The sequence below is a fragment of the Ischnura elegans genome, chromosome 1 (genome assembly GCF_921293095.1).
Source record: "Ischnura elegans chromosome 1, ioIscEleg1.1, whole genome shotgun sequence".
Taxonomy (NCBI): domain Eukaryota; kingdom Metazoa; phylum Arthropoda; class Insecta; order Odonata; family Coenagrionidae; genus Ischnura; species Ischnura elegans.
In genome coordinates, this window is record NC_060246.1 from 80,803,626 (window position 1) to 80,824,130 (window position 20,505).

General features: G+C 38.1%; 2 protein-coding genes across 3 annotated transcripts in view; one reads left to right on the forward strand and one right to left on the reverse strand.

The window, feature by feature from the left end:
* The first annotated feature begins 4,700 nt into the window (after positions 1-4,700).
* On the forward strand, positions 4,701-12,258 carry LOC124164199 (6-phosphogluconolactonase). Of its 2 annotated transcripts, none has more exons than XM_046541421.1 (5): positions 4,701-4,751; positions 4,832-4,972; positions 5,234-5,434; positions 5,837-6,120; positions 10,603-12,258. In XM_046541421.1, the coding sequence occupies exons 1-5, from the start codon at positions 4,724-4,726 to the stop codon at positions 10,705-10,707; spliced, it is 759 nt and encodes a 252-aa protein (XP_046397377.1). In that variant the 5' UTR covers positions 4,701-4,723; the 3' UTR covers positions 10,708-12,258. The 2 variants fall into 2 exon arrangements, with proteins under 2 accessions (XP_046397377.1, XP_046397387.1); XM_046541431.1 differs by having other exon boundaries at positions 4,704-4,726.
* Positions 12,259-14,549: 2,291 nt separating this feature from the next.
* LOC124164210 (alpha-tocopherol transfer protein-like) overlaps positions 14,550-20,505 on the reverse strand; it is a 43,357-nt gene continuing 37,401 nt past the window's right edge. The window contains exon 8 of the mRNA XM_046541439.1: positions 14,550-15,400. Coding sequence (XP_046397395.1) covers positions 15,234-15,400 — 167 coding nt within the window. The 3' untranslated portion in view covers positions 14,550-15,233. The remainder of the gene's footprint in view (positions 15,401-20,505) is intronic.

Here is a 20,505-nt window from a genome sequence, read left to right on the forward strand (position 1 = left end):
CCTATCCATTTCATTCTCCTCCATACCAAGAGTTCGTATTTCAAATACATGTGTACAGCGTGAGAGCTATCGTCTGCGATTGTTCCTTCTCCCCCAGTAGATGAAACTATTTCGCTTATTGTGAGATTGTGTATTGTTGTATTAAATGAAAATGGTGGTGATATTGATCAACCTCAATATTTTTGTGGCCTCTTAGGAGAAACTTCCTCCTCTTCAGTGATGGCGTGCCTCATCCAAATTACCAGTCTTGTGGCAATGTCCTCTCACCCTCGTATTTCCTCTTAGTTAAAGATTGAAAATTTTCAACTTTAGGTATTTCATAACGAAATTGTCTTTCTACCAAACTATTCAAAACCGAGTTGCGGCAACAGCACTAACACTTAAACATTTTTTTATAAAATAATAAAGGCTCGATACGTAATAATTTCATTAACATTAATTGTAAGTTCCTCAGTAGGTTTCAACAGGGAGGTACGAATCTTCGATTCCCTAATTTAAAAGCAGAATTCCGTATTCTCTCACGTGATTTGATGGAATTTGCTTTGCGTCATTGATAAAATTCATTGACCAGTTGAATTTTTTCTGACACCTTGGTCATGGTACTTAATATTAGTAGTACTATGACCTTGGTGCTGGTTTAGACAACTCTGTCGCGTACAAAAAATAAGGCATCTGTGTGTTCATATCAGAGTGATTGTATGTAATGATGGCGTACAATACCAAAACCTTGGTCGCATTAAATAAATTGATGCAGAATTTCAAGGATACAGCATTTCATTCGCGATCAAGGAGCGTGATGTTAAAAAATATCGCATTAGATAATATGAATTTGACAATAAAAAAGTATATTGTATTTCGAAATTTTAAATAGTATTTTAAAATTACAACTTCAGTTTTTATTGAAAAGATTTATATAAATGATTTGTATTTTGTATCTGAAATATATTCGAAATGTATTTTGCCCACCTCTGTCGATTCCCTCATCGCCAATGCCTTTTCTCGCCCTCTATCTTCAGCGTACAATTTTCAGCACTGTGAAGCGTAGCGCCCCATTCTCTTCGCCCCAGGCTCTTCGCTTGAATTTTCTACCCAATCCACGCTTCATCCAAGCCCTCTGTCTGCTTCGTTTCTCATCAGAAATTTTCATCTCCTTACCCACCATGTCCAGCACTTCGTCGTTTATTTCATCCACAACACCTTTATTACCACCTTTACCTCTCGGTCCTCTTCCCTTTTCCATTCTCCTCCAGACCCACATCTGGAAGGTCTCCAGTCTTTTCTCATCCTTCTATCTCAACGACCACGTTTCCGCACCGTAAAGCGCTTTGCTCCTGATAAGATTCTAAACTAGCCTTCCCCTTAGGATCGTGCACACCGAACCTCTCATTAGGTTCTTTTCTTCCTATGAACGTCACCTTCCCTATTCGACTCATTGTCAGTTCTCTTCCTGATGCCCACACTGATGTATTTCCTTCATTATTATTAAAATATTTTACCGATTACGGTAGGTTTACATGGAGTACCTAAGAAGCGTTCCGGCAGCTTCCCCTTCCTTATTATACATCCCTCTTCAATTCACTATAGGGCCTCCTCCCATTCACTCTACCTAAAAATCCTTTTCTCCTCCTACCTCTCCCTCGTTTACCAAAACATTCTGCTCCCTAACACTGTTTTCAACATCCCCTCCTCGGTAAGTGTCGATCCAACCATACCTTCTGTGTCCTCCGAATACCCTCCAGAAGCTGCCTCGCCTCACCCACCATGTCCAGCACTTCGTTGTTCCTCCTCCTCTCCTTCAACTTCACCTTCTCCATTCTTTTTCAGACCCTCATCTCGAACACGCTCTCTCTCCTAAGTGCAGGGGCGGATCTATGAGGGTTAAGGGGGCCATAGCCCCCCCCCCCCTGAATATCCATTTTACACTAGATAGAATTTTGTTCAGAATAGAATTTTGTTCAGACCAGCAATAGGGTAGTTTCCTTCATCAAAGAAAACGAAAGGCATTGATTGCGATTCGTTACCCACCATTAGTGTATTCATAATATACAAATTATTTGGTTTTAGAAATACCGGTTCAGACGAATGCCAAGGGTCAATTTTATTCTCATTTGAAAAAGGCCAGATTGGCGCCCATGCCATGCCACTCCACGTGACGTCACAGGGACCTAGTTTCTATACAAGTAGATAGGAGTTTTACATCGTCTGAGATTACCAATGCATTCATGAGGCACAGAGCTCAGGGAAACATGCCTTAATAATCACCTATTAAAACTGGCTAAGGTCGGAAAGTTTTCTTCGTTTGATAAGGTATCAATAATCCTTATTTAAGCGAAGCGCTACCAGCTAGCATGGTACTCCGCTACCTGGTAGCATCCTGCGTCGTATCAGCACTCTGAGCCTCGCCCCAAGGTCACCTCACTTGCGGCAGCGGGAACCAGAACGACGTCACACGGGAGTTTTCGCGGCATTCAAACTTACCCGTCGCGTTTTCGCGCGCTTGAAATTTTTCACTTTTCATTTAATCGCGAAAAATAGATATCGTCATTTAAAAATCTAAAAGTGTGAAATACGTACTCCAGGAGTGATAATCTTTCGATTTAGGCAATAAAAAAATAATAGGAAACCACCCTATACTGCTGCAAGGTTACCCCTTACTTAGCCCCCCTTGCCCCTATCCTGGATCCACCACTGCCCAAGTGTCCATGTCTACTTTATGTACCTTGAAAATTTCTAGACGATGGTAATAGTGTTTAAAACTATTAACTTGTCGCGAAAAAAAAAGACAGAATACGATCGGTCGAGAGGGAATGATTCGGCCTCTTAATTCTTCAGGCGCAAGGCCTTCAAAATTGGCGCAAGGTCACCGGCGAGGGCTACATCCTCAGTCTCTTCCCCTATCCCCTTCGTGACGTCTTGCCGCAGTGAAATTATGTGCGACCGCAGAGACAGTCTCTCTGCGTGATTCACGAGAGCCGTCTGAGGTTTTGCAAGGGGGGAGGAGGAGACTTTTTTTTAAGTTCGTGCGCCGTTACCTGAGAATGACGTCTCACCGGATTATCTCGCAATGTTGCGGAATTCGGAGACTTGTATTACTTTTCTTTACCACATCCTCGGGGACCTTAAAGCGCTTTTAAAGCCTCTAAAAGTACGGCACTTGCCAGCGGGAGAAAAAATTATGAAAATAAAAGCGCAGAAAGCGTCGACATTTCTGGTTGGAGGGAAAGATATCGCTCTTTATGATCACCTACAAAGGAACCACGACATTTGTTTCGTATTCGAAAATTCTTTCTGGAAAATTCATGAAAAAATGTCCTTTAATGTCCCAACTCATTACGGAGGCTCGCTGAAACCGCATAGAAATTCAAGTTGGTTATGCTGCAAGGATCCTCTGTGTTCCTGAGCACAGCAACATAGCCGGAATGGGAGAGGCTTTGTGGCATATATCACTATAAAGAAGGGCAGAAAGAGGGCTGATATGCACTCTCATGTTTTTCTTGGAGGATGAATGAGCACTTTTGTGGTTAAATTCTCGAAAAATAGTATAAGAGGCAGTTTGAAGTTGAATCCACAGTTCAAATCTGTCTCTCACACTATTTATCGTATTTTCTCTGAAGCACTCACTTGTGATTATACTTACATTTTATGACTGACAAGTCAGTTGCTGCGCATCCACGAGTTTTATACAACCATTTTCCCACTTGAATGATAATTGCATTCCATGACTTCTCACTCCGAGTCTACTTTAATGTGCAATTGTTAAAGTCCTAGTAGCATTTTTCCTCCTGGCAACTTATCGCTCCGAATCTTCATAATCTTCGTTCTTACGCCCATTCGTCCAAAAATACGTTATATCCAATCATTCCATCCGTTCTTGCCATTTTCAATCAGATCTTTCCCTGCCCTCTTATCTTGATCAGTGATCTTATTTATGAAACCCTGTAAGGCCTTTTCAAAAACCTGATACATTAGCAAATACATCCTTACCATAATATGAGCTTTTTTCCATTTTCCATCCTCCTCTTCTTCTTCATGTAAATAATACTTTATAAATCCTTCATTTTCCTAAAAATGAATTGAAAACGTAAATTCCATTACAGCACAAGTCCACCCATTAAGTTTGGAGACAAATATTTGTAAACAATATAACCTGATAATTTTCCGCAAAACAAATATTTTGTGCTTTTTTATAAAATATTGATTCAGGTACGATTCCGGTGATTTCCTAGCTTATGCAGCGTAGGACTCAAAGCTACTTAGAAAGTTTTCAATGGGTTCCAGGCGTTTTTTATTGTTTCAACATTAGATAATATTTTATTTTAATCTTCTAGAATTTTTCTCCAAACTATGGTTCAGCATAAATTTTTAGACAAATGGTGTGTATTGGAATTTTTCCACTCTCGTTCCTAAACTTTTCTCTTGTTGAATCTTTAGTTTTCATTTTCGTTCCAGTATCTACCGAGGAACTTCAAAAATCTCATAGTGGCTTTTATTATAATAAGCAATTCATACCTTTTCTATCTTGTCGAACTAAAAATAAATATCCTGCCAGCTTAATGTGGCTGATGCCAAATATCATTTTCAAACTTCCCGGTCCAATATCATGGAAGTTATATTTACATTGAGTAGTTCCATTAATAGCCACAGTAGCGCTGGCATGATTAGTCCTTCGATAGCACGTCAATATATCGAAACTCTCGAAATTTTCCAGTCTCAACTTGTGTGGATGGTATGTGACTTGGTGCAAGTAGGAGGTGATCGCCGGTGTCCCGGTATTCTGAATTAAGGATTTCATCTGAATCAGCAGTATATATAACTTCTTTTACCCTGCCAGGTGATAGCATGGAAATGGCATCAAGTGATGTGAATATCGTCAAATCAGAAGCTGACGTTATCCTCGAGCTGTGTACGGTCATAGAAAGTCTGTCCAAGGCTGCCATAGATCGTGATGATGTATTTAAAGTTGGTCTGTCAGGTAATTATGTGTCAGTAATGCTTGATATTTGTCATACACGAACCAATTACATGTATTCATATCATTCTGTGCCTGTTCTTGGTAGGAATTGCAAATCTTTAGGTGATTGATTCCGGTTCATTCCGGTATCCTCCCGGTGAAATTTTCCTGGTTAAGTCAATTAGCCGACGTTTCCCCTCCCCCCCCCCCCCTCTCTTGTTCATTTGCATTCAGCATGAATTCAGTTTTGGCTGTCAATAAAGATTTCAATTTTCTCCACAGGTGGATCATTGGTTAAGTTTCTGTCTGAGGGACTTCCGAATATAGACACAGACTGGTCCAAATGGAGACTTTTTTTCTGTGACGAAAGAGTTGTTCCTACTGATAGTGCCGATTCGACTTATGGCGAATACAAAAACAAATTAATAGGAACAGTGCCACTTACTGAAGATCAGTTCATTAAGATAGATCCTGATTTATCTGGTAAGCAAGGGCTAACACTCGTAAATTGTTGTGAATTCCCCGGAGAATTGACGTGTCATGTTGCTGGCTTGTCATGTGTTTAGAAAATTGAAATGTACAGCTTTGAAATTGAAGAATGGTTTTTCCCTTTTGGCATTAATACCTGTGGTATTTTCTAAGTTGTACTGTTGTGTTCTACGGTGAATGCCTGTTGTCAGATAAACGATGTCATTTAACGGTGGGCCTTCCTCTCTGACCGTGTGTTTCTCAAGCACTTGTACCACCCTTTGTTCCTTAATTCATTCAGTTCCTCATTTCCACGGTGATATTTCTATTTTCGTGAAAATATATTTATGCCTCGCCCGCGATAAGTTCGTGGCGAATGTTTTTGGAAATCCTCACTTTGTGCTTGGATACTTCTAGCTGAAGCGGCCGCAAAAGATTACATCCAGAAGATGGCTGTTTGGTTTCCACCCGACTCCCTTCCAAGGTTTCATTTGCTTCTGTTAGGCATGGGGCCTGATGGACATACGTGTTCCCTTTTCCCCAATCATCGTCTCTTGGATGAAACGTCTGTTTGGGTTGCTCCAGTCACCGATTCGCCTAAACCTCCGCCTAGCCGTATTACTCTCACTTTTCCTGTTGTTAACAATGCAGAATGCTGTGTCTTCGCTGTAGCAGGTGCTGCCAAAGCAGATATGGTGAAGGTAAGGACATTTTTGGTTTCTTAAGCTTTACTGTTGGACGAGATTTGCTGATTTCAAGTCTATGAATACTATTATGGTTTATATAAATTTCATTGGTTTTTTCATTACACTGCGAGTTCAGTGGCGTTTTATTTAATCTCATTGAGCATGTGAAGCTGTTGCCAATGATCCAGCTAAGAATACCCATTGATCATCTTAGAATCAGTATGCAAGTTGCACGGCTACCTATTAATTAGATTAATTTCGCTTACCCTCTTTGATAATATGACTCTAACTATTGAAGTATTTCATTCGAAGTCTACGTGTATGAAAATCAAAATTCAAGCATCAAAATGATGCATGTTCACTAATGTCCAGTGTGGCTCAACACCTTTTTGAGTTGTGCAACTGAGAAGTGGGTAAATTGGATTGAAAAACACTCACACACAATTTTTTCACAATTATTGGAGAAAGCCATGCCTAGAATTCAAGTAATCTTTAGGAGAACATATTGAGATGGATTGCATGAAGCATTTGGAATGCCTCTGTCCATTTTTCTGCTATTCATCATTTCACTGAATCATTAGGTTACCCTTAATTCTGAGGCCCTATTTTCCCCAACTGTTATTTTTATTTTGATGGTTAAGGTAGGTTTGAAAGTGTGTATCGCATTGGAGGAAGAGCAGTGATTCAATCACATGGAATTAAATGATCACCAACCACTCAACTTTTCAACAGGGACGGCAGTAGAAACTAAACGAAAGCCAAAATCAGTAAAATTTCAATAGTTTCGTTCCCAGGAACAAAATGTTTAAACGAAGCAAAATGGATTTAAATTTTTAAACTGAGGGTCAAAATGAAATCTGAGTCAAAACTACTTTTGGTCGAAACTAAACTAATACTCTGGGATGAGACGAAATCTAGATAATGTTTTGCACTGAATGGACCACGTGCTTCAACTCCGAACAGTTAAGTTTCGACCCACACACCGAGTAGGAAGTATGGTTGAATCATTGGTGGATACAGATGGGGGGCACAGGGGGTGCATGCCCTCCCTTTACAGGGCCACCCGTATTGCCAAACATAGCAGAACCACATTGTAACTTTTTTATATCATAAGATAGTATTGTCTTGAATATGTGTATAATCACTTTAATTAAAAATTTCTGAAGCTCTGTATGTGACTTTATTATTTTTTATTACTATAAAAGTAAGGGTAACTCAAGATATCTTTTGCACCCCCCTCCCCTTGAGTTTTCTCTGTAACCGGTACTGGGTTGAATGAAGTAGACGTTCTGCCGATCGCCATTAGATACATGGGGCACTCATATTTTTACCACTAAAAGGAGAACGGTGAACACAAACTGGCCATTCACTTTTAAAGATTGATATTTTAACCTCTCTAAACGTCTGTCAAACGTAATGGGTCGAAAATATTCCCTCTTATCCCCCTTCTGGGATTGAAACTTAACCATGAGCAGTGGAGTTTCCATTAATTTAGTTTCATTCCTAGGAGTAAAGTTCGTCCTGGGTTCGAAACTAAACTCCTTGGTGATTTTAATTTTGTGCGGGAACGAAACTAAACCTAGGCCCTGTATTTTCGTTTCCCTCCGGGTCAAAACAAAACAGTTCTGTTTCACTTGCCATCCCTACTTTTCAAATGCTAAGTTTTAAAACCTCAGTCAGCATTAGATGCGACTTGCTGTCTTTAAATTTCACAATAATTTATTGTCTCTCTACATGATGTTAAGTGCACTATCTTCTACTTAATGTATAGCAGTAATGGCTCATGGAGTGATAGTCACAGTTCCAGATTTAAAGATAATCGTGAAAATTGTCATCATCATGCAAAAAACTTATCCATGTTTTGAAGCAAATCAGAATTGTCCATAATTAATTAACAAAATGGACTACATGATGAAGTAAAAACTAAACAGTGATAAATGAAAATGGGCAACAAATACCACTGCTGGTGCAAATAGATATCTGATCGGTGATGTCCTTTTTGAGGTTCAAATGTTTATAAATATAAACTTGGAGTTGATTCATAGTTCTGCTATGATGCGTAATTTCTCTAAGGGTTCTCCCTTCTTCTGGTTATTTTCTTAGGTAACTCAAAACCCTAAATGTGGGAGTGCACACTCAGGAAATGTATACTGACAGTGAAGATTTCTTGGTTTTATGCTGGGTAAGGTCTTCCAAAATTGGATTCTTGAATCCCTGAAGATGATGGGCGAGTTGCACGTCATTAAGTTGGTGGCAGATATAGAGGACCTTACCTGGTGTGAAACCCTGGATATCTTCACTGCCATTGTTCCCTGGGAAAATACCAGACATGGCAGGAATAGGGTAGTTTCCTTCATCAAAGAAAACGAAAAGCATTGATTGCGATTCATTACCCACCATTAGTGTATTCAAAATATACAAATTATTTCGTTTTAGAAATAGTGGTTCAGACGAATGCCAATGGTCCATTTTTATCCTCATTTGAAAAGGGCCAGATTGGTGCCCATGCGATGCCACTCCACGTGACGTCACAGGGACCTAGTTTCTATACGAGAAGATAGGAGTTATACATCGTCTGAGGTTACCAATGCATGCATGAGGCGTAGAGCTCAGGGAAACATGTCTTAATAATCACTTATTAAAACTGGCTAAGGTCGGGAAAGTTTTCTTCATTTGATAAGGTATTAATAATCCTTATTTAAGACAAGCGCTACCAGCCAGCAGGGTACTCAGCTACCCGCTAGCAGCCTGCGTCGTATCAGCGCTAAGCCTCGCCTCAAGGTCACCTCACAGGGAGGCAGCGGGAACCAGAAATAAGTCTCACGGAGAGATTTCCCGGCATTCATACTTACACGTCGCGTTTTCGCATGCTTGAAAATTTTCACTTTTCATTTAATCGCGAAAAATAGATATCGTAATTTAAAAATCTAAATGAGTGAAATACGTACTCCAGGTGTAATAATCTTTCGATTTAGGCAATAAAAAAAATAATAGGAAACCACCCTATTGCCTTTCAATATTCAAGTGTATAGTCAGGGTTCCCACTTAACTGTGAAAACCGTGAATTAGCCGTGAATTTAGTCTACCGTGAAAAAACCTGGAAAAAGCCGTGAATTTCATCATGAAACCTTAAAAATCTCTCCAAATTGGTTGTAGAACCACGATTGACAGAAGAAAAGAAAAATCGATATTTCGATCATGTTTCAAGGCCACGCGAGTCACGCGCACTGTCCACGCATTTATCTACACACGTGTATTCAACGGTCAGGTATTGGTCCGTGTGCCATGACGACACATTGACCCGTGATTGGAAGACTGGTAACCGATAAAGTGTTCATTAACCCTAGCGAAAAATCAGACACTTCTTCACTTTGGTGACGTCATGTGAGATAGCACTGTCATTGTTGTGTTTGCTCTCACGGGATCTGTCGCGTTTTTTAAATTTGTAGTTAATGTGCGGCCGATGATTGTTACGTGATCAATATTTCTACCTAAAATGGCGTATCAACAGACCGTGAATTTGACAACATTCAGACCGTGAAAACCGGGAAAAAACCGTGAATTTTATATTTTAGTTAGAGTGGGAACCCTGATAGTGTCAGAATTCCATACAAGTTCTTTTCCTTTAAATACTAATGCCAATGTGCAGTATGATTTATTACCACCTGTCTGAAAGACTTATATCACAAATTAAAGAGAGTTCTATCTAAAACTAAGCATCAAAGAATGTGATACAAGATCAGAAACCTATAATCAAGTTCAGTTGAGCCTACATAATCAATATGTCAAGGTACGTTAATGTTCATTTAGTGCTGGTTCATTTTCTAACCTTATTCATGTTATGAATATTCCTGTAGAATGACATATTGCAATGAAATGCTGTGACAGAATGTCATATATGAAGATTAGTTTATTCATTGCTGATTATCGGGATGTTGGTGATTGCTTGCTGGTGCCAACAATTAGGCACCATTTAATCATTGTGAAACAATACAGATGGAGCCTGAGTGAAGGACTACCCATCTTATGTCATTCCATGTATAGTGGTTGATTGCTAGACTTCCATTATGTATATTTTGAATAATATTATTTTGAGATTATGCTTTCTATTCATGTTTAATTTTTTTATCCCTTACAATGCCAAAAATTCTCTTTGTTTTGTGTGTGCATTCCGGATAATAAATTAGCATATGGCCTGTCTCCCTGGCTCAAATTCCCTTCCAGTCAACAAGCTATAGATACACCTTATGGTGTCTGTTCATTTATTATCCTATTTGTAATTTTCTCCTTTGCAACCTTTACAATATTGCTTTTATGTACACTATTTCAGTTTTGTAAAATAGATTTCTGACACAATAAATTATTGCTAATATCAGTTGTTCTTGCTTGCTGTTCATTAGGATCCGAGTTATGTACTTGTGCTAATCTGGTACTACCTGAAGTTATTGATGTGAATTTGAATTTTCCTTTGAGCTAATAATTAATTTTTCTTTTCAGAGGATTTTAAAGGATCGAGAAGAAACGCTCCCAGCCAGCCGTGTACAGCCCAGTAATGGAAAGCTCATATGGATCATGGACAAGGCTGCCGCCTCTAAGATGTAGGATATGAAGGCGCACTTTGGACTGAATCTAAGATATCCATCCTCGCATGCCATTAATTATTGATACACATTTTCTCACTGTTTTGATGGTGACACTCGAAGGATTGCTTTCGACCAGGTGACAAGTGATTATTTGGAGGAGGGAAGCTAATTGATCTCCAGGTTAAGAAGACCTTCCTGTCTTGAAACACATCACGAAGCATTTCACTTTTGGAGAGGTACTTAGACCCCAATGTAAATAAGAGACTCTACTTATGACTCTGAGTCAATCATCTCTATTTTGTTGTTTACTGCCCATTGTATGGAAACCATGTCAAAAAGTGCCAGGTGGCCTCTCCTAATATTGGAAGTTGTTCAGGTGCACAATTGATTCACCTTTGTTCTGTGATTTTTTCATTGCTGAGGATTGAAGAGCTGTCGACCTTATTGGCATGTAAAAATGTTGTAAACTTATATATCAATGATATTGTGATTGTAATCCATTTGATTCACTATAACGTGGGAGGCCCACCTGATCATCAATGTTGTAGTGATCAAATTATAATTGTGATTCATTATCAAAATGTGGAGCAATGGGCTTCTATGTGCATACACTGTGATAGGGATTTTGTGTATGCAATCGTAAAGGGTGGGAAACTGTGGTGGATGGGTGGTTCGGAAATTTTATTAAGTGTTGCAGGTGCTATTGAGTTAAGAAAAAGCTGTTTCTGCACCACTATTAACTAGAAGTTCATCAATCAACGTCTCTACGAGGTTGGATTTGGGGGATGTGATCTGCATTGATTTCTTTTTAAGTCATTAAAGGTGGTGATGCATTCCGATGGTTATTCTGTATTAGGAACAACTATTTTGCTATCTCTTTTGTCAACGTACAAGTTGATCACAAGACTGGTGTTTCATAGACATTTAGATAATTTAAGGATATTGGGTGAATCAAAAAATTCATACTGGTGAATTTTGTTGCAGATGATATTCTCAAAAGGCAAAGAAAGTGCTCACAAGTTTTTTGCATTTGTAACCATATTTTTATTTGTCCATCATAGTTTTTAGGGATAAAGAGGCCGGACAGGTTAAAATACCAGCCACGTCGTGAGCATTGGTTACATCAAGTTACTGCAGTGGGTGATGTGTAAGGTGTTAGTTCGCTGCACTCAATAGCAAGCCGTCACAGCAGATAGTTTACCATTATTTTCTCTTGTAACCAATGGGGCTTTGCGGTATTTTAAGTGATGCTGAAGTTTTTATTTTTGCCTGCTCTATAATAGCAAGTGAATGAGACAACAAATGTTCCTATCTTTATCATTGACTTCAAATGTTTGTTTGTCTAATGTTATTTAAAGAAAAAGTATCAGTTGTGGAATTCAGTAAGAAAATGGTGCACCATTTTATTGACCATTAAAATTTGATCTGATCAAATAGTTGCTTGACCTTCTAGTTGCCTGAGCTATTATTAAACCACTTGCTTTAAAAATTTACATATAATACTTTGTGGAATGTAATGTGATTTTGTATGAATATTTTGAATGAAATACATTATATGTATAAATGCTGAGTTCTTTCTGATCTTTTAAGAGGTGTTATAGACGATACTCAGAAGAGTGTTCTTGATGCCACCTGGCATTCAATCTTTTCATAACCATTATCTGTTGGGTTTTTAATGTGGTTACACACTAGATTTTTCTGGTCTGCATTATCTTCCTTACTACCTTGATTCAAGCGTACAATGGAGATATTTATCGCAATGACCACTAACATTCTTCGACTGCTAGAATATTATTAACATTTACTCCTATTATATTCTCCCTTTTTTCATGAATATGTATGTTCTTATGTGCATGACACATGTACATGTTAATGAGTGAAAGAAGTAATTATAGTAAGACTTAGCTGTTTGTTGAACAGGTATAGTGAGCTCTCCAACCTCAATGATGAAACAGGAAATCTTCTCCGTGGCTGTAATGGTCGGGATCAAGGTACAAGACAAATTACTGTGTTGGTTTGCTGGAACGTGATTGGATTTGCAGTTAACTTTCCCTCCCCCCACACCTTATGTTCATCACTTCCACTCCACCTATATGAGCTGAATATTTTCTCATGGAGTTGAGCCCAAGGAGTGAGTGAATTATCTCAATTGAAGCAATGTTAGTGAAGCCTTATAACCTCTGCTAAGTTTCCTTAGAGTTGAGTGAGTGTTTGTGAAGAGTTTCCGGTTGAGTGGCTGGCATTGCCACTACCATAAATCCTCCTGTTTCAGCAAACCAACTCTGCAAAATTTCTCATACCTGTGACATGATCCCTAATTTTATAGCCGTTATAGATGTTCTGTTATCTTTTTCAATCGTCTGATCCAATGTCAACGATGCATCATCTAGATTAACCCTTTCCTGCCGGTGGCTACGAGAGGGAAACTTTTTCCATCTTACGATTAGGATAAGAATTTTTTAATCCTCACCGTGCTGAGCTCGTTGTTGGGGTGGAGTTACCCTGGTATACTCATCCTTCTGACTCGGGACCCTAATCGATGGGATGCCCAGACTAGACCACTAGGCTACTGGACAAGACCCTTGAATTGAATCTTAGCAAGAGTCCACGGTCTTATTGCATTACCAGTGTTATTGTAAACCAAGTATTGCATGTGATTTTCAATAATTTACACTTCTTTAAGAATTTTTTAAGCATTGTGGAATTTAAATGGATTTCTAGCGTTGATGAAATTAAAGTTAGGAAACACAAGGTACTAAGACTTAGTCCAGAAGTCCGTAATCTGTATATCACTAAAATTTCGTTTTTAAATTGCTTACTCACAGAACAAAATGAATTCATTTCAACGTACGAAAAAATTGTAGAATACAACAAAATACATCATTGCAAAACCCATCGACAATATAACCATTTCACAACGGATTCCTGCAGTGAGGATGATCGTGAATCAGTGGGAGGGTCGGACTTAATTGCCGAGGAGTGGCCCTAAAGTCTCACTAAGCTGGGTCTCAGGCCGAGCCTGAATGCATCCGACAATTGCTTCCTCAGAGGTCACTTCCCTTCCCACGTGTCAGCTATAGCAGATGTCCGGTCATTCACATTGAAGAAATCACTATGCCTATACGTTAGATCTCCTGAGTATGAAAATGCTCGTCAGCCAGACATTCAGCGTGAAAAGGTTAAGGGTTTCTTCCATCAGATCCCTGAATGGCCACTGCTACCCCTCTCAGGCTGCTTTCAATATACATAGCTAGTCTCAGCAATGCTTGGTAAAGCGAAACTATAAGGTATTGAAAAATATTGTGTTGATGGCAGTCTTTTGCATTTCCTTTTTTCGGAATTGACTACCTCAAAGTCTCCATCCTTTAGATTCATTTTATGGAGATGTTAATTAGATTTTATTTGTGTTGTTTTCTCTTAAAATTTTACTCATTGCATTTAAAAGTTCAGAGGTAAGTTGTTGGTTAAAGGGTACAACTCTCTGAATAGTTGCTGAACCTCAATTGCCTGAATATATTTTCTGTAGTGCCAATCATATGTCATTTAGACTAAGAATATGAATTTTTATTTACATTAATGTTTTGGACTCAACCTCTTATGCTTCCATCTATTTTTTCCATCAATGAATACAGTTGAAATTTATACTTGATACTGTAGTGCAAATTGTGGGCCTACAACTGTGTTATGGATTTTTTCTGGGGCTGTAAGATCTCCATCATTCAGAAACATGAAGACATAGCTATGCTATTGTCACGAAAAGATAATTACCTGTCGTGTATTTAGAAGGTGATATTTAAGAACTGCAAAGAGAGACCTGGGGTTCATTGTAAAGGTGATGTTGAGAAATTGTTTCTTTAGGAATATTTTGAAGAACATTTATTTTAACTGGAATAACATCATTTGAAAATACATACATAATTCTCAGGTGACCTCAAATTCTTACTTGAGATATATCAAGTACCATTCACAGAAGACTATCGAATCATAAATCATACTTAATATAATAAATGATTTTTCGTAACTCAGAGGGAGTAATCACAGAATGATTTTGGTTCAACAATGTGCATTGGCTCATTTTGGTATGGCCAAGTATAAATTATTTAGCTCGTAAACATCTTCACCTTACTGGTAAAGGTGGGAATTACACAGGTCACTTAGAAATTCATAAATAAATAGCCGTTAGCCCAACAATATGCTTAAAAGAGTTGCTCGTACAATTCCTGTGGTGAAAGGTGATGAGAAGTGTATTTCCTATGTATAAGTTTTCGGATTAACTATGAATCTAACACCAGCAAAATATATAGATATAGCTGGCTTGTGTAATTATTTGGCTTGAGAGTTAATGTGGTGCCATTCATTCTTTTGAAGCACTTCAGCCGTCAGGTCCATGCTTATCCTCCAGTATCACCATTTTACACTCAGCACAAATAAATTCTGATAAGTTGCAACATTTCACAATCACAACTGTGCATTTTCATTGGAATCCGAATGTTTTGGTGGTATAAATAAGATACTTGTCAACCACAACTCGAACTATGATTCGAATCAATCTACCTCGAGCCTTCTAAAGCTTCCAGGGAGGCTGGTGATGCCATTGCTTGCTTTTGGTGTGGTGGTACGGGGCTTGTATGAATGCATCACTTTTTGCGATTCCATCCTGTCCAGTGACAATAATGCATCTCTCTTCCTGGAAACTTCCTTCATCCACATATCTGTAAAAGAAAACAATCAAATGATTTCCCTCAACTCTTCTACTTGAGAGCAAATCTTCTGGCGGGTTCCACGGTAGGTATCAAGCAGGGATCAATACATACTTGAAATTTACCCTGGGCCAAAGAATGAACAGCAGTTTGGGCACTTTTTTTATTATTTGGAAAGCCATAGAATATTAATTTTTTTGTGAGCATAATTTTAATGATATGCTTAAAAGATGTGGCATTAACTTTCATGTAAATGTGGGTAAACTCCTCTCTGGATTCCCACCAGGTTAAATTAGGTATCCATACTAACCAACATTTCTTAAAAAAACATGAAGAACTGCATAAAGTAAAAAACTATTTTAAAAAATGTTTCTGTTAGCTGTGTGAATAATCTGATACAATGTAAACATTCTAAAAACCATGTTTCATTTTTTTTCTTCAAAACGTTGGCTAATATGGGTAATTTAACCCAGTGGGAATCCTGAGTATAGTTTATCTACATTATTTGCTGGGAAAGCATAAAATCATATTCCTTATCAGTGTTTGCCATTTATGCATGTAGCTTCTCAGTCCTACCATGTCACTTTCAGTCCCTTAACAGCAGGTGGAGAGACTTGCATTGCTTACAGTTTTGTTCACCAGTGTTATTCAAATGAGCCCTTTTTCGTAAAGTGGAGTAAACCACTCTACTCTCCCCATGTGAAATGAGGTAAAGTCCTGTTCCAATAAAGATTACAATTTTATAAATATATAAAGTGATGGTGGTAAGCTCTCTCAATGCCAACTGTCTTTTCAGCAGATATTGTCCAAGCTCGTGCAGTAAATTTATTGGTGTGCCATAGTGGGATCCCATGTCCTGTGCCTTTCACGTCCACCTCTGCTATGCTTTGGCATCAGCAATACCTTATCCCTGGGATCTCTGTTAGTTCTTTGTTCGAATTGGAGTTACACTTCAAGTTCTTATTGCAAGGAGATTATACATATATATGTATTGAGGTTTTATGAATATTAATTGCATTAAGAGTGGGAGGCAGTTTTACGCACGGTTATAGTGAATAATTTGATGTCGCCTTAAGTGTAAATAGGGGATAGGTGAAAGTCATGGTTGTTAATAATCGCCGAGATAATTGTTTGTGAAATCAATGGTAAAATTACAGGATGTGAATGAGGAGGTTAAAAATGAATGGGTGCAAATCCAAGCAGTTTCCTGGAGAACTGGATGGGATGACTGTAACATTGGGGTATTGAGTAATATATTATTTGACTGTGTTTTACTTTGCAGTCTTTCATTTACCCGATCCTGTAAAGTAGAATATAAATGCACCTAAAACTGTAATTATACAGATGGTTAACAATTGGAGAAATATTTAACTTAATTTTCATTCTGAGCAAAGTTTGAACTTAATGAAATCGGTATTTCAGGTTGACCTCAATTGACATGGGTACTCATATTGTGAATTTTCCATTCCATATTTTAAAATAAGTAACTGCATCCATCGCAATGGAATGTGTTCATGTAAGACAGCCTAAATCTATAAAAATGTCTTGAGAACTAGACATGGATCCAGAGGATAATTGTCTCACCCGTCATATTCAACCTTCTGAAAGAGTGATCGAAAGACAATTTATTCATTCTTTGCACATGATGGAAACTATTGAATAAAAAATAAATGAAACATGCAAATAAAAAGTATTATTAACACATTCATGGATGTTCAATTTGGTCCTAATGACCGTAATGCATACTTCATTTTCATGATATCTATTTTTCGCGATTGAATGAAAAGTGAAAATTTTCAAGCACGCGAAAATACGACGGCTAAGTATGAATGCTGGGAAAAGACTGCATGATGTCATTTTAGTTCCGTCTGCCGCTGTGTGAGGCTGCCTTGGTGCGAGGCTATGAACGATGAAGGCTGCTAGCAGGTAGCACTTGGCTTAAATAAGGATTATTAATACCCCATCAAACGAAGGAAACTTTCCAACCATAGGCAATTTTAATAGGTGATTATTAAGAGATGTTTCCCTGAGCTCTGTGCCTTATGCAAGCATTGGTAATCTCAGATGATGTAAAATTCCTGACAACTCATATGGCATCTAGGTCCCTGTGACATCACGTGGAGTGGCATCGAATGAGCGCCAATCTGGCCTTTTTCAAATGAGGTTAAAATTGACCATTTACATTCATCTCAACTGGGATTTCTAAGACATAATAATTTGTATATTACGAATAAACTAATGGTGGGTGAAGAATCGCAATTAATGGCTTTCATTTTCTTTGATGAAGGAAACTACCCTATTAAAGCAAAGGGAAAAAGAAAAACACTTTGATGCAATGAGGGAATTTGTCTAAAAATCCTCAACATTAACCCATTAATCCCCAGCGTTGCGTAAACGCAACATTATTGAATTGAAATTATTATAGAAAACCTTTGCTTCAGGATAATTTTTTCTCAGGGTTTCTGAATTCCTGAAATACCATTCGATCTTTTTCAGTTATTTTTGGAAAAATATTCATTAAAATAATAATTTTTATTTTACTTCGAAATTTGCCTATTTCGAAGCGCTGAAGTACTACAAACTGTAAATATTTTTTTGCAAAGATTTATTGGGCGATCTTGCTAGAGGTAATGTTTTCTCTTAGTTCTAAGCTTCTTTATTCATCATGTTTATTTTTGTCACGAGCTTTTATCGCTACTGGTATGAATATGGTCGTTGAAATAGTGTTGCGTTTACGCAACGATGGGAATACTCTGGTAGACCAGAGGGCTTGTCTCAAAGCATAACGAAAATCATCAATATGGCTTTTAATCAACAACATAGTCTTTTTGAGGCAGTTTAGATGCATTTTTGGCACTCACAGGTTGTGAGTTTGCATAGTAAAGGGTGATTGGTATCTTGAATTCCAATATGGCCATCGGTACGAATTTTACATGGAACACTCTGGTACTTCGTGGAGTCAAACTGTTGCGCGCACCCGTGGAACCGATACAGGGCAATGTCATTCCCATGTCGTTGAGTTAAAGGATTACTTCGTAGACATTAAATTCAGCTTCAGATGCATTTATTTTCAGAGATGGTAGAATGAGGGGGTGAGAAACCTATTAGTGGAAGCAGGATTGTGATGGAAGGTGAATAGAGGAGCGTTCCTCTATTCACTCATTGTAATTTTCTCCGTGCAATCCTGAGTTACCTATTTTTTCTTCTATCGCTTAGGTGATGTAAGGCTAATAATCTAGCTTCAGTTGGGTTCGTATCAGTGAAATTGTCCTCTGAAATGCATCTTTAATTCTCATCTAGTAATTATATCAATCATACCGCAGTAGTTTTTGCTCGGCTTTTTGCTAAATAATTTATTCAGAGTTTCCTTCAGATTTAAAATTGAAGAAAATTTTATTCGTTATTTCTACGCCTCAGACGTATACTTTATAAGAAGCGTCAAGAAGGTAACTGGAAAATATAAATTGACAGGAGAGGCGATTTATAATATTTTCTTAACTTTGGAACTACAATGGGGATTACATCTTCTCAGTATTTCGAATATTGCAGGAGGTGCTGCAAGGTAAATCATATTTTACTCAAGCAGTATCAAAAGAAAAATCGTCCAGTAAACGCGCACGCCCAGGTAAAAGATGCAGAGAACAAACAGCGGTTCATCTGAATGTGAAAAAATAGAATCTACCTCCTTAGGTGTTCCGAGTTTCTGTGTGAAAAAGGGAATAGAAACACTTATTACTCAGTATGGAGGCCACTCACCAATTGAGCTCCGTCACTTATTTCTCAGTGGAAAATTAATTGAATTAATTCTGAGCTACTCAATAATTACGCTGAGGAGATAAATAACCATACATTTACTCAGAGTGAGGCAGATATAAAAAAGTAATTGGAATGGTAATGTTGTTGGGGTATCATGTATTACCACGCACTAAGTTGTACTGGACAAGCCAAGAGGAGATGTCTGTCGCAATTGTGAGGCAATTTATGACGAGGATTTTGTTTGATGAATTAAATAAATATCAACAGCTCTCCGATAATTCTCAACTACACAAAGTGATACATTTTTGAAAGTTGGACTATTTCTCAATAGACTTAACCAAAATTCCATTCAGTTTGGAATTTTCCTAACAAATGGTTCCATATTTCAGGTGGCACACAGCTAAAATGTTCATTCGTGGGGAACAGTTTAGAGTAGGTTATACCTTTTGGTGTCTGGCCTCATCTACAGGCTATCTATATGAATTTTTGCCATATGGAGAGGTGGAACTTGAAAGTGATATGCCTAGGATTTGTAAGTTCACTAGAAGAAAAGGTTGTAATAAATTTACTGAATTTTTTTGTGTCTCCGAATATTCTTGCCAAGTATTTTGATAACTTCTTCATCAGTTACAATCTATTAGTAACTCTTAAGTGCTAATTGTTATTTTTCAACGGGAAAAGCAAGAGGAAATCGAACGGAAAACTGCGCACTCATGTCTTCAAGAGATTTGACAAAAAAACCTAATGGGGATTTCTACTATTCGTTTGACAGGTCAAAAAATATTCTCTTAGTGCGATGGCAGGATAACTCTGTCATCGCTGTTGCTTTAAATTATGGGAATATGGTACCCATAGTAAGGACGAAAAGATATTCCCGGAGATTCCCGTAGAAAATCGAAATATCATCAACGATTACAAATCAGGGAATGGGAGGGGTAGATTTTCTCGATAATTATGTTGTATGTTATCGTATCCACTTTATGAGCAAAAAATGGAGGTGGCCTCTATTCCGGAAAGGGGTTGACAGTACAGTGGTGAATCCGTGGTGATTTTACGCCAAAGTCACGGGCAAAGCAATTCCTCAGTTAGAATTTCGGTCCGAGATAGTAAAACTTTACTGAGACTAGAAATCGTTTCCAATACAATGGCTGATGACATTTGGCATAAAAATCGGTGTCCACATGCGGGACACCTTAGGAAAAATAACATGTATGTGGGGTTAACCGCAGCATGCCCGTCAAGGGAGAATACGGCATTTCATCCGCAGGCTACATATAATTCCCGGCGAAGATGTCAAATTTGCAAATCAAAGATAATTATGTTGTTCAAAGCGCTACGTTTTAATTCGGAGCAGCATATTA

Coding starts and splice junctions, on each gene's coding strand:
- LOC124164199 (XM_046541421.1), top strand. CDS start 4,724: ATGGTATGTGACTTGGTGCAAGTAGGAG. Junction 4,973..5,233: donor ATTTAAAGTTGGTCTGTCAG/GTAATTATGTGT, acceptor TTTTCTCCACAG/GTGGATCATTGGTTAAGTTT. Junction 5,435..5,836: donor GATAGATCCTGATTTATCTG/GTAAGCAAGGGC, acceptor GGATACTTCTAG/CTGAAGCGGCCGCAAAAGAT.